The following is a 12,649-nucleotide window of genomic DNA, read 5'->3' as shown; positions in this document are numbered from 1 at the left end:
TTTTATCAAAATTTGAAGTCAAAGCCCCGATTTTTGACTAAAAAATTAAGTTAATTTGTTAAATAAAAAATATAAGAAAATTAAAAATTAAAAAAAGCTCTTCGAGAATACCTGTAGAATTATCTAAAGAAGTTATGTTCCAAATTTCAAACCGATTGGTTCAGTATATTTTTAGTTATCGTGTACACCGATTTTCAAAATGGCATTTTTCAGGAGAGCGCTTTAAACTTTGTGATTCTCATGCATTGAACACCAACCGACCTTCGTTCAGCTCCGCATAACTTCGTCAATTTTACTATGATTGATGTAAAACTTGGACACAATATTCTTAAGATATTGAACTTTTAAAATAAAAAATAAAAAAAAATTTACGAAAAAAAAAATTAAATACCTTACCCCCCCCTTAAACAAAAATGTTTCTTCGCCTTTGGGCTTATAAAATCAAAACATTTAAAATATATATAATTATGTTTTATTATCAGTTTATTCGACTGTATTTAATCAAAAACATTAATCTAACATAATAATTTAAAACATAAAACGAAAACAAATTCAAAAAACATGTAATATTTTAAAAACACCTACAAATACCAAAATCTATGTCTAGATTTGTTTTTATTTGTCAAACACAACCTGGTAACACTAAAATGGAATACAAAAGTTTCTTCTTTTTTCTAAAGGAAAAAAAAACAAACAAAAAAATGTTTAAATCCTAAGTCTAACCAGGATTTGAACCCATGCACTTCAGGGTGGTAGTCGGATGCCTTAGCCACTAGACCAACCGGTAAGCAGGCCTCGGGGTGCCCAGATTCGAAGTAGAATCGAGCCCTGCGGGCTCCACGGGGAAAATGCGGGTTCTACCGCTGGAACCCGCCATACGACCCTTTTTTTTGTGTATGACATGTCCGCTCTATATAATTCTATACTCTTTGCTGGAATCCATGATGGTGACCATGCAACAAAGTATGATGGAACTCATGTCATTTATGAAAACGACCATGCAAACGCTCGTCCAGAATCAGAATATGGTGATACAGCTGCTTGTACCACAACAGTCAAAATAATCAATGTCCAATTTACGTATATCCACGTGGAATGCCAACGGCGTCTCACGTCATAAACTTGAACTAAAACAATTTCTAAACGAAAACCACATCGACGCCATGCTACTGGTTGAAACGCACCTCACAAGCAGATACAACTTTCATATAAGAGGTTATACCTTCCACCGCACAGATCATCCAGATGGTAAAGCCCACGGCGGGACCGGCATCCTTATCAGAGAACGCATTAAACACCACTTCCACCAAAGGTTTGCAACAAATTACTTGCAAGCTACGTCCATTAAAGTGGAGTCAGGTAACGGCAACCTTTGCATTGCTGATGTCTACTGCCCACCTTGCTTTACAATCTCTGAAGGCCAATTCAATGACTTTTACAACTCTCTTGGAGATCGTTTCATAGCTGCAGGAGATTACAACGCCAAGCACACGCATTGGGGATCCCGCCTCGTGACTTCCAAGGGAAGACAACTGTATAACGCTCTCATCAATGTGTGAAATGGACTACGTTTCCCTTGGTAGCCCCACATATTGGCCAGCAGACCCCAGAAAGATACCTGATCTAATTGACTTTACGGTGACAAAAAACATCCGACGCAATCTAATAAACGCCAAGGCTCTTCCGGACCTTCCTTCAAAGCCCAGAAACTACGGATCGCCCTCACAGGCTGACGTCGCACAGAACCAATTGGATGAAATACAAAAAGTATGTGAGTTCCCACATAGAGCTAGCCCCCCAGCTCAATACTGAAGCCGACATCGACTCCTCCTCCTCCGCTCTGGAAGAGGTACTTGTGACTGCAGCCAGGATCTCAACACCACAACAGAAGGATGTGCAAAAATCAAATTTAAAACGAACCAGCAGATTCAACAGCTTATCCAAGAAAAGAGGCGTCTGCGACGGGCGTGGCAAAACAATAGATCACCATGCTCAAAGCAACGTCTAAATGAAGCCACACGCAAACTAAGCCGGGCCCTGAAGCAAGATGCCGAAAATGCACAATTAAGATATATTGAGAAACTCTCGCCAACCAGCCTTATGGAGAGCTCACCCAAACTTAAGCTCTCCGACTGAAACAATTACCCCGATTAGAAAATCATCTGGTTGTTGGGCCCGCAGCGACAAAGACAGAGCCGAAACTTTTGCCTTACATCTCCAGGGCGTTTTCCAGCCGAACCCTGCTGCACATCCATTTGAACTACCGCAAAACCAAACTGAAACGGACTCTACTCCAGCATCATTTCGTCCGAACGAGATCACGAAGGTCATCAGGGAACTGAAGCCGAAAAAGGCTCCCGGCGATGACCTAATAACTCAAAAAATGATAATTGAACTTCCGAATTGTGCTATTGAGGTCATCTGTAAAATCTTCAATGGGATCATAAGTCTCGGCCATTACCCATGTTCAAACATGAACACGGTTATAGATAAGAACGCATCTGTTAAACATTAAATAAATCTCTGCCGCAGTGCACGGTCTAGCACTTGTGTGCATAGCTATAAGAAACCGCCACTTGAGCCTATGTAACAAGTAACCCGAAATATGACCTCCTGTGAGCGGTCTGGGTTTGTTTAGGATATTTACGATCGGGTTGACATGTGCACCCTTATTGCGCTTAGAATATTTCTCGCGATCGGGAACTGTCCGATGCGTGGGTCTAGAACTAAGTTCTACAATGTAAATTCTCATGTTAGCTATATAAGCTAGGGTTTGAATGAAATAAAATCAGTTTCTTACAAAAACTCAACACATGAAGACTTCTCATTTATTTGGGGGTCTTTCATTTTGGTCCTTCGACCGCTCTGCAACTTTCCCCCCTGTGGTAAGAGGTTCAGAGTTTTAAACCAGCACCTTAAAAGATTAAGGCTGCAAAAATAAAGATCTCTTGTTTCCCCCAACCCGTGGTAAGGAACAGAGAATAATATTATAAAACAAAAAAACACAAAAGAGTTTTTTATGTTAAAATTGAAGCACCATTTAGGCTTGACATAGCTAAAGGTTGCTGTAATACCATTGAAATATATGGTTTGGAGGCGTACTGAGGCCTTTTTATGAAAAAAAAAATATTAAAAAAAAAAACATCAGTAGTGAATTTCTCGGCGAAAAAGAAAACGGAAAAAGTGAAGCAGTGCTCAAAAACCTACGACTACAGCGGCAGCAACTACAGCCGCAGCAGCAAAAAAAAAAAATCCTACAACTGACAACAACGGCGGCAAATACAGCCGCAGCAGCAAAAATATCCTACAACTGACTACGGCGGCAACGACTACTGCGCAGCAGCGACTACGGCAGCAGCGACTACGGCGGCAGCGACGACGACTACAGCGACTACGGCGGCAGCGACTACGGCAGCAGCAACTACAGCGGCAGCGCCAACAACGACAGCGGCAGAAAAAGATAAGACACAATTTACTATTAGAATTATAAGTTTAAAAAAAAATATATATATATATAATAGTAAGATAATTTTGAAAAAAAAAAGATGTCCGAGCAAATTTTGAGCCTGCTGAAAAGGCAGTCAGAAATTAATAAGGTCTGTGGGGAGATCCGAAATGGAGATGTAGTATTGTCAAGTCAGGAAATAAAATATGTGAATGAGTGGGAGAGAGAAGCTCAAACCAATCACAAAATGCAAGTTAGATTAGGCCCCATAGACCATGAATATTTTAGCAAAAAGAGTTATGACCGAATATTTGATGCCTTTAGACAAATTCGAGAAAAAATCGCGGAGACAGTTAAGAAAAGTCAAAGTAGTCAAGATGATACCAAACATCCGTTTTTAGAGCAGCAAATTCAGAAGCTTAGAGATTACCTTGAGGAAACTTATAGGGATATCCAGAGCCAGAAACGCGAAACCTTGCGTATAAGGAAAAATAAAATACATTTCCTCTGGCAAAATATTTCCGACCGCAAAAAGGAAGTAGGAGCATGTAGCTTAAGCTTGGAGTCAGCACTATATGAGCTAGAATTTGACGTTCAAAATATCTCATTGGAGATAAATGAACAATTAAAGGAGAGGGTCGGAGAAAAATTTGAGGGTACTTACACCACCCCAGAACTACCGACCCTACCAAAAATTGAGGTTCCCACCTTTGGCGGTGATGCCAAAGAGTGGGACATATTTCATGATTTGTTTATGGAATTAATTCATTCTAGGGAAAGTCTTAGCACTTCCCTAAAATTCAATTACTTGAAATCTGCCTTAAAAGGTGAGGCAAGAAACGTTGTAGACCATCTGTTAATGGGTACAGCGGAAAATTATGAGGCCGCTTGGGACCTTCTAACCAAGCGGTACGAAAATAAGAGAAAAATATTCTCAGACCAACTAAATCGCCTAATGGATTTGTCAATGTTGAATATTGATTCCGTTAGGCAGATTAAATTATTTATAGACACAATCAATGAAGCGATACACATTTTGAAACTGAAGGCTAATCTGTCCGATGAAGTTGATGTGTTAATTGCTCACATTGTGCTCAGAAAATTTAATACACAGACTCTTCAGTTATACGAGAGTCATATTAAAAAAACCAAAGACATCCAGCAATTGGCGGATGTAATGGAATTTTTAGAGCAGCGGCTGAGTTCCACTAGCTCTGTACAGGAAGAAAAACCTGTCAATAGAAATTTTAATTTTTCAAAAAGTTTTGCCAAAAATAATTATGGTTCGAAAAGAAACGAATTTTTAAACATGAATGAAGGAAAGTGCCACATCTGCAAAATGATGGGTCACATTGTAACGCAGTGCCACAAATTTAAGGGTATGAATCCCACAGAACGACTAGAAGTCGTAAGAAAAGCACAATTATGTATAAAGTGCCTGAAGCATTCAGACATCAGAAGATGTGCCAGCGAAAATTTGTGTTCGCTGTGCAATAGAAGGCATCATTCAATGCTGCATATTGCATATTCTCAAAATAGGAAAAATGTCAACACCAGCGTGACTTCAACTCAGGCGTTGCTTACAACAGCAAAAATCAAGGTAAAATCGGCAAATGGCGATTTTAAAAATTTAAGAGCTCTGATAGATAGTGGATCCCAAAGCACTATCATATCAGAGGAGGCAGCTCAAATTTTAAAGCTGCCTCGAATAAAAGCAAAAAAAGAATTAGTGGAATTTCTTCAACAGATATATGTGTGTCAAAACATAAAATAAAATTAATTATTGACGACCCTACATCAAAAAAGGATGTAATAAACGAGGCAAGAATATTGCCCAAATTAATGAAAGCCCTACCAATAAATAAGGTAGAGGTAGACAAGTCCAAATGGCAAAACTTTACATTAGCTGACCCGGACTTTAATAAGCCAGGTCGAGTTGATGTTATTATTGGAGCGGATATATATACGCATATCATGAAGAGAGGTTTGGCAAAAATAGATGGTTTGCTAGGTCAGAATACTAAGTTTGGGTGGATTGTCTCTGGGAGAACTAAGTCCAAGGGCACTCAGTCAATAGGGAAAAATAATTCTATAAAAACCACAATTTGTAGATATATTGTAAAGATTCCTGTTAAAGATAAAAAATTAGTAGAAGAATCAAAGCCACCAGCAATGGCAAAAGTTAGAAAATTTGAGCAAAAATTCAAAAAGAGAGGTAAATGGAAAAGGAATATGCCCCATATAAAAAAGTGTTAAGGGTGCATCACATATTGGGTCATACCTCTTTAATAATATGTATTTGAAATTTAATTGTATTTTTTTGTTGAGAATTTGGTAAACTAAAATCTTACACTTGCTGGCCATTGGCAGAATGTTCACACATGAACATGAAATTATGTTTGTAATTTGAATTGAATTGTATTTGTGAAATTTAATAATTAAAATGAAATTAAAAGAAATGAAAATGTAATTGTTTATTAAGCCATGATACAGAGGCCGTTGCAAAAGGTTAGTTGCAAAATATATCGAATGAAACAAAATAAATACAGTCCACTTATGTTTTTATTGCAACTAATTTAAATGTACACCTACACCTTGCTGGCCCTTGGCAGAATGTTCAAACATGAACACGGTTATAGATAAGAACGCATCTGTTAAACATTAAATAAATCTCTGCCGCAGTGCACGGTCTAGCACTTGTGTGCATAGCTATAAGAAACCGCCACTTGAGCCTATGTAACAAGTAACCCGAAATATGACCTCCTGTGCGCGGTCTGGGTTTGTTTAGGATATTTACGATCGGGTTGACATGTGCACCCTTATTGCGCTTAGAATATTTCTCGCGATCGGGAACTGTCCGATGCGTGGGTTTAGAACTAAGATCTACAATGTACATTCTCATGTTAGCTATATAAGCTAGGGCTTGAATGAAATAAAATCAGTTTCTTACACAAACTCAACACATGAAGACTTCTCATTTATTTGGGGGTCTTTCAACCCAACTAAATGGAAAATATCTATAATTATAATGATACCGAAGCCCGGAAAAGACCACACGATTCCATCATCTTACCGACCAATAAGTCTACTATCATGCTTGTCCAAGTTATTTGAAAAATGTCTACTAAAGCGCATAATTCCTTATCTGGGAGCTCACAACATCATCCCAGCTCATCAATTTGGCTTCAGAGAAAAGCATGGAACTATAGAGCAAGTTAACAGAATAACATCAGAAATTCGCACAGCCTTCGAACATCGAGAATATTGCAGCGCAATATTTCTAGACGTTTCTCAAGCATTCGACCGCGTCTGTCTCAATGGCCTCATGCACAAAATTAAAACACTCTTGCCGGCATACACACACAAATTACTTGAGTCGTATCTCTACAACAGAGTCTTCGCAGTGAGGTGCAACGCAGCAACATCCGGCACCTATTCAATCGAAGCTGGAGTTCCACAAGGAAGCGCACTTGGGCCTACCCTATTTGTCCTATACACAGCGGATATCCCCACAAGCGACCAGATAACACTATCCACTTTCGCTGACGACACTGCGATCCTCAGCCGTTCCATATGTCCAGTCCGGGCAACAACCCAGCTCACCAACCACCTCAAGGTAGTCGAGAAGTGGCTATCTGATTGGCGTTTTAAAATAAATAAACAAAAGTGTAAGCACATAACGTTCACTCTCAACAGACAAACATGCCCTCCGCTCTACCTGAACAGCACGCAGATCCCCGAAGTCAACGTGGTAACGTACCTGGGCGTCCACCTGGACAGACGCCTAACATGGCGAAGACACATTGAATGTAAGAAAATTCATCTAAAACTAAAAGCCAGCAGCCTCCACTGGCTCATAAACTCCCGATCGCCCCTGTGTCTGGACTACAAGGTCCTGCTCTACAACTCGACACTGAAGCCAATATGGACGTATGGCTCCCAGCTCTGGGGGAACGCGTGCAGTACCAACCTAGACATCATACAGCGCGCCCAATCAAAAATCCTGAGAACTATCACTGGGGCACCATGGTATATTCGCAACGAACACATACACAGGGATATCGGCATTCCTGCAGTTAAGAACGAAATAGAAAAACAAAAAGCGTCCTACAAAGAAAAACTCTCCACCCCTCCAAATCCTTTAGCAAGGGACTTGATACGAGTTTCCAGCCGCCTACTACGTAACGACCATCCAACCCTGCCATAATTAGTCAGGGCCATTTACTCTGTACCAGTCTCATGACTGCTAGTTAGGTAGTATTGTAAGATTTGATACACTTATTGTTAGTCTCACAAATGAGAAGATTCAATAAATAAAAGCAAAGCATAAAAAAAAATATATATATATATTTTTCTTTCCATAAGCGTCCGTCGCGGCATAGCCGCCGGTACGCGACTCGGTGACCCGAGTAAGAATTTTCCCAAATATAATATTATGATACCCCCTCCTCAACTGTCTCAAAGATAAAAATTTTATCTGATGAGGACTCTGGGCGGACTGAGACGCCGACCCCAGCAAAAGGCATCCTTACAACGATCACTTAATTGCACCGATTGAAAGGACGGACCTTTAACGTAAGGATTTCCTAGGAATTGGATCTGATTTCCCCACCGCACACCTCATAGCTCAGATACTGCGGAGTAGAAACCCACATTTGGCAACGTTAAATGAAAACCCTGGTACAGTCAACACACTTACACTTGCTCTCATATCTCTGCGTACAGGACAATAAAAAATCATAACATTGACTTTAATGTCAAATAACTCTGCAAATATTTTGCACTGCGAATCAAAAATTGGTTCAATCTATTAGTCATTCAATTGACGTCGCCTCTTTATTTTTGCAGAATTATGAGCCTAGCGGTTTTCTTATAATGACCATTTTACCCAAACCCCTTTAAAAATAGCATTCTCAAAAGTGTGCGTACAGCAAAGAAGATCGTAATTTAATGTCCAATGCAATTCTATTTTTGTTTAAAGTTCGCTTTGATTCTTTGATTAATCAATTTTTAATGGGTAATATATGCATTTGTGACTATGGTGTCTAAGGGAAAGCAGATATGGCATTCGCCAGCCTGTCACGGCTCCGGTGTCCTGCACCACGCGGCTGCGCAAGCTCCCGATGCGCCGCTGCATTTAATATCGACCGAAAATCACTTAATCAGAATGCCCGCGAGGCTGTGGTGAATCCCACTTCTGATGTCGGAGATAACCGTTCTTTAGTTCAACCGTAGTCGAGCCAGCGAATTCTGTTCGCCTGCGCTGTCTAATCCAATTTTCCCTCACGCCACTTTTCCTGTGGCCCTTTCACCTTTTCTTACTTTTCACTCAGACGTCAAACCTAGACCATCTCAAGCTGTCTCTCTCACTCTCTCCTATTGTTGCGACAGACGAACAGACCTCACTCAGTAAGGCCGGGCGCACACTGCCGGCTGAAAGCGAAGCTGACGGCTGACGGCTTATCCGCTCTCTGAAACAAACACACTACTTGTATGAGAGCGCGCACACTGAAAGCGGAGCTGAGCTGAAAAATTTGCACTGAAATTATCAGCTCGCTTATCAGCTCCGCTCTCAGCTCCGCTTTCCGCTGCCAGTGTGCGCGTGGCCTAACAGTCTTCTGTACTTGTCCTGTTACCGACTCAACTGTCATTGCGCCTGCGCGCCATCGACACCTACAGGGCTACCAATACCTGAGCATTCCGAATAATTATTTTGCCATGGCAACAAGCATTCCAAATTTGCACTTAGTAACCAACTTTCCGACAAATACATATATCTTATATTAGTTTTTCTATTTACTTAACCAAAATGTATCGACAAACATCGGCGAGTCAATGTTAGCTTCCCATTTTTTTCCTAAGCCGGAATTCTTGTATGGTTATAAGTAATTCTCAAAAAACGTTTGAAAGGAATTACTTAGCTTTCTTCCAAGGTGAGGGGAATGTGGATGTAGCTTAAAAGAATTGTAAACATTAATGATATGTGGAAGGAGTTTCTTCATTATTGTCTAAGTATTACTAATATAAAGATTATATATATTTAATATATTATATATGTATGTATTAATAATGAATAGTGTAATATAATTGTATAGAGCAAACTTTGTTACTGGGGGATTCTATTAGCAATCACACTAAATCTGTGTTACTTACCCGATATTGACCTAAGTTGTCAACAACGCATGTAAATGATATGTCACGTCCTTGGGGTACCGTTATATTTGTCAATTGCGCTAAAAATTCTGGACCAAGTTCATCCTGATCACCGTGACCTTAAAATTAATAAGATAAATAAAATTACTTTATACTAGGCACTGTAATCATTATAAGTTATATTATAACAAGAAAGGAAGCTAACTTCGTGATCCAATTGTAGATTGCAATTGGATCATTAAGAATCGAGCCATTCTGGCTAAATTAATAGAAGTAAAGAAACGGAAATATACATATAAAAGTTATTTATTTATACATAGCAAATAATAAGTTGGCTTTGATATTTATATTATAAATATAAACGCTGAAAACTCACAAAACAGAGTTTCATTACATTTTACCTATACTTATTATGTTTCGAGAGTTACAGTTCTACATTACCAGCTTTACATTTTCTCCATATATACCGATCGTTTCTATGGGAGCTATATGATATAGTTGTCCGATTTTCATAAAATGTATACCAAAATTCTGAAATAATAAATAATTCTATAAATTTCTTGATCGTTCCTATGGCAGCTATAAGATTTTCATAAAATTAAAAACGAAATTCTGAAATAACATAAAATGGCCATATCTCAAATATTATGCAAAAATGTTGAAAAACAGCCAAGCTATAATTTTTAGAAAAAAAATTACCTTTTCAGGGTATTATTTCAGGTAAAATTTGCAACGCTGTGAAGGAGACCTTTCCGACCCTATAAAGTATATATATTCTTGATCAGCATCAACAGCTGAGTCGATCTAGCCATGTCTGTCTGTCTGTCCGTCTGTCCGTCTGTCCGTCCGTCCTTCCGTCTGTCCGTTCGTCTGTCCGTTTCTACGCAAACTAGTTCCTCAGTTTTAAAGCTATCTGAATGAAACTGTGCAGTTAGTCTTCTATATACTCTCACTGCTATATATGTCGGAACGGAACGGATCGGACGACTATATCATATAGCTGCCATACAAATATTCGATCAATTTTCAGAAAAAAAAATTATAACTTAACTATTTTTCAAAATTTTTGCATAATTTTTGAGATATGGCTAAATTATTTTATTTCAGATTTTTATACCCTTGCAGGGTATTATAATTTCTGTCAGAAGTTTGCAACGCAGTGAAGGAGACGTTTCCGACCCTATAAAGTATATATATTCTTGATCAGCATCAACAGCCGAGTCGATCTAGCCATGTCCGTCTGTCCGTCCGTACATCTGTCTGTTTCTACGCAAACTAGTCCCTCAGTTTTAAAGCTATCTGAATGAAACTTTGCATGTAGTCTTCTATATACTCTCACTGCTATATATGTCGGAACCGGGCCGGATCGGACGACTATATCATATAGCTGCCATACAAATGTTCGATAAATTTTTAGAAAAAAAATTATAACTTGGCTGTTTTTCAACATTTTTGCATACTTTTTTAGATATGACCATTATATATTATTTATAATTTTTGGTAACAATTTTATGAAAAACGGATGACTATATGATATAGCTGCCATAGGAAAGATAGGGAAATTAATAGGAAAAAAAATTATAACTTCGTTGTTTTTCAACGTATTTTCATCTACTCTGAGATATATATATTTTTTTTTGCAAGACGTTGATGCACTATGTACAGTAAATGGAATTTGCGACACCAAGCACGTGCTTGTTCTGTTAGCAATTAGTAAACGCGAAGGAATTAAAAAAAAGGATGCGGGGAAACTACTACTGGCGTACTGCCGGATTGGTTGCTTGCATGCGTACTAAGTAGGTTAAGATTGAAGTTTTTAGTTTTGGGAGGCTATCAACATTAGATATTATGGTGTACATATCATTATAATTTGCACAGAGGACTCTAAAGGGTTCATGCATTTCAAAGGCAGTTCTACAGTGGGGCAAAACTAATGGTAAAAAGGATCTAGTGTTTCTTATTGGTACTTGAAAATTTAGCTGACCGAGCAAGTCAGTACTTTCCACGTCACCACGGATTAAGTTGTATAGGAATGTAATACCTAGCATGGTTCTACGATTAGATAAGGAGGGTAAGTTAATTAGTAAGAGTCTACTAGAATAAGACGGTAACCTCTGGTTTGAATCCCAGTTTAAGCCGCGTAAAGCGAAAAGTAAGAAGTTCTTTTGAATCGATTCTATGCGTTTACTATGAACGCCATACTGAGGGCTCCAAACGCAGGATCCATATTCTAAGATGGGACGAACAAGTGAAGTATATAACTTTTTTGTAACATAGGGGTCATTAAATTCCTTCGATCACCGTTTAATGAAACCAAGCACACCCCTAGCTTTATTCACCATGCACGAAATATGATCGATAAAGTCGAGCTTAGGATCCAGACGGACACCTAAATCATCAACTATATTAATTTTTGCCAAAGAGCTGCCGTTTAGCGTATAAGTTGCAGGCTTAGGAGTGACACGGGAGAATGTCATTAGCTTGCACTTAGATCCATTTAAGTTTAATAAGTTCACGCAGCACCATGTTTGAAAATTGTTAAGATCTGTCTGTAAGTCTGATTGGCAAGTAGCGTCGTTATATTGCACACAAAGCTTGACGTCGTCAGCGTACATAAGTACTCTGGAGTTGGTCAAAACTTCGGGCAGATCGTTGATAAATAATGTAAACAATAGGGGACCCAAATGACTCCCTTGCGGGACACCAGATGTAACCCTAAGAACATTAGATAGTTTATTTTCAAAAAGGACCTTTTGCGTCCTGCCATTTAGATAACATGAGATCCAATTAAGAAGATCAGTCGGAAATCCCATTAGTCGAGTTTCCGAACCAGAAGAGAATGGTTAACAGAGTCAAATGCTTTACTGAAATCAGTATAGATTACATCTGTCTGAAAGTTATTTCGGTAGCCCTTTATAATAAAGGAAGTGAGCTCCAACAGATTAGTTGTAATTGATCTTCGGCTAATAAAACCATGTTGACATGGAGAAATAATTGACCTACACAGGTGCTGCAGATGAGGAGTAATAACATTTTCGAACAGTTTAGGGA

At 38.9% G+C, this 12,649-nt stretch overlaps 1 protein-coding gene across 7 annotated transcripts in view; it reads right to left on the bottom strand.

Moving 5' to 3' along the window:
* Positions 1–12,649, bottom strand: part of DIP-lambda (Dpr-interacting protein lambda) — a 442,761-nt gene that overhangs the window by 313,601 nt on the left and 116,511 nt on the right. For all 7 annotated transcript variants that reach the window (XM_070284577.1, XM_041777376.2, XM_070284580.1 and 4 more), the window contains one exon: positions 9,599–9,717. In XM_070284577.1, coding sequence (XP_070140678.1) covers positions 9,599–9,717 — 119 coding nt within the window. The remainder of the gene's footprint in view (positions 1–9,598; positions 9,718–12,649) is intronic.

This window comes from Drosophila kikkawai, chromosome 2R (assembly GCF_030179895.1).
Source record: "Drosophila kikkawai strain 14028-0561.14 chromosome 2R, DkikHiC1v2, whole genome shotgun sequence".
Classification (NCBI taxonomy): Eukaryota; Metazoa; Arthropoda; class Insecta; order Diptera; family Drosophilidae; genus Drosophila; species Drosophila kikkawai.
Note: the sequence above shows the minus strand (reverse complement) of the source record. Positions and strands in the feature narration are given on the sequence as shown.